General features: G+C 54.0%; 1 protein-coding gene across 1 annotated transcript in view; it reads left to right on the top strand.

Annotated features, from left to right (window-relative positions):
* Positions 1 to 1,741, top strand: part of LOC104411565 (dual specificity protein phosphatase 22-A-like) — a gene marked incomplete at its 5' end in the record, with an annotated part of 8,629 nt that overhangs the window by 2,002 nt on the left and 4,886 nt on the right. The window contains one exon of the mRNA XM_010022011.1: positions 944 to 1,018. Coding sequence (XP_010020313.1) covers positions 944 to 1,018 — 75 coding nt within the window. The remainder of the gene's footprint in view (positions 1 to 943; positions 1,019 to 1,741) is intronic.

Genomic DNA, 1,741 nt, shown 5'->3' with positions numbered 1-1,741 from the left:
GAATGGGGATGAGTTCCTGTCTCAGCGTAGGTTCTTGGAGGTGCTCGCTGCCTTTGGGAAGGATTCGCAGCAGCTTTCAGCATCCCATCCAGTGGTGAGCAGGAGGGATGTGTCTCACCAGAGCCTGCATAACCCTCTCACAAGCATCCACCTCTATCTCATCAGTACATGTGGAGTTATTTATCCCGCTTTCTATGTCTCCACACCTTCAAAGAGATGGGTGCTGCTCATATGGCCGAGCATCCAGGTCGGAAGCAGAGAGGCACCGTAATGAGCTGCAGCAGAGATTCCTGGCTCCCTGCCCTGTTTTGGTGTGAAACTCTCTGGATGGGGGTAATGTGCTGCCTCTGCCTTGCTGGGGTGCTGGTTGTGCTTTCAGGAGTGCAGACAGATACCCATGGCTGTCAGCCCTTCATCCTTGGCATGGGCAGCCCTTGGGTGGGAAGGGGCTGGGGGGGCTGTTTGTGTGAGGAGGGGAAGGGAGTTGCACCATTTGGGGACCTGAAGGCAAAACGCCTTGGGGGGGGGGGCATCTTTTCCTGCCTTCTTCCCCACCGGCATCTTCCCCTTGGGGGGAAGTGGGTGTCATAGGCATCGTTTGGGAATTGGGGGTGAACCAATGGCTCAGGACAGCCACTGACATGGGGATGTGCGTGTCCCTTGGGCACAAGGTGACAGCTTTCCCTGGAGGTCGTCCCCCTGTGCTGCCTTGGCTGACAGCATTGCGCTGTTCCTGAACTCTCAGGAAGCAGGAAATCCCCCGGAAAGCCTCCCAGGTCATTTCCTTCCTGGCGGATGACCATCAGCCCCTCTGCCTTCGCTTGGCACAGGGAGGATTTCTGCTCCCATCCCATGATGGTGGCCTCTTGTGGGGGGCACGCAGTGGCTGCTGCCGGGGTGGTTCGGTGCCTCCCGTCCTCACCTCCTGCCTCTCTCCTTGCAGGCTGCAGCATTTTAAGGAGTGCATCCGGTTCATCCATGAATGCCGGCTCGGCGGCGGAGGCTGCCTCGTCCATTGGTGAGAGCTGCTGGAGCCCCATCGCATTCCCGGTTGGCATCGGTTCTCTGGGAGGTGGGGATGGGCTCCCAGAAAGTGTCCTCAATGTCGAATGTCACTTATGGTGGGGAGGAAGAAGATAAGACAAGGAACAGTGGGAGGAGGACAGGGGAAGGTTTCTGCTTCTGAGATCCATGGGGATCATAGAATCAATGGGGTTGGGAAAGACCTTTAAGATCATCAAGCCCAACCATTCCCCAGCACTGCCAAGGCCACCACTAACCCATGTCACTGAGGACCTCATATACACATTTGTGAACACTTCCAGGGATGATGATTCCACCACTGCCCTGGGCAGCCTCTTCCAATTCCTGAGCACCTTCTCTGTGAAGAGATTATTTCTATGATGTCAACTGCCTCTCACAGTTACAGCCCATATTTAACAAGGAGACAGCTTACCTTCAAAGTGTATTTCATGAGAATTTGCAATGCCATCTCCATGATAGTGCTTGGATAGCAGCAACAAAATGAGTCGGTAGTTTGTCTGACTTTAGACTCAGTAAGGTAAGATTGGAGAGTTATTAGATTGAAGAGTTAATCTCCAGTCTAAACCTCCCCTGGCACAGCTTGAGGCCATCTTCTCTTGTCCTATCACTCATCTGGGAGAAGAGGCCAACCCCAGCTCACTACAACCTCCTTTCAAGTAGTTGTAGGGAGTGATGTGTGGTCCATGCACAGAAAACA

The sequence above is a fragment of the Nestor notabilis genome, unplaced genomic scaffold (genome assembly GCF_000696875.1).
Source record: "Nestor notabilis isolate BGI_N333 unplaced genomic scaffold, ASM69687v1 scaffold25059, whole genome shotgun sequence".
NCBI classification, from domain to species: Eukaryota; Metazoa; Chordata; class Aves; order Psittaciformes; family Psittacidae; genus Nestor; species Nestor notabilis.
This window is presented reverse-complemented; position numbering and strand designations above follow the sequence as displayed.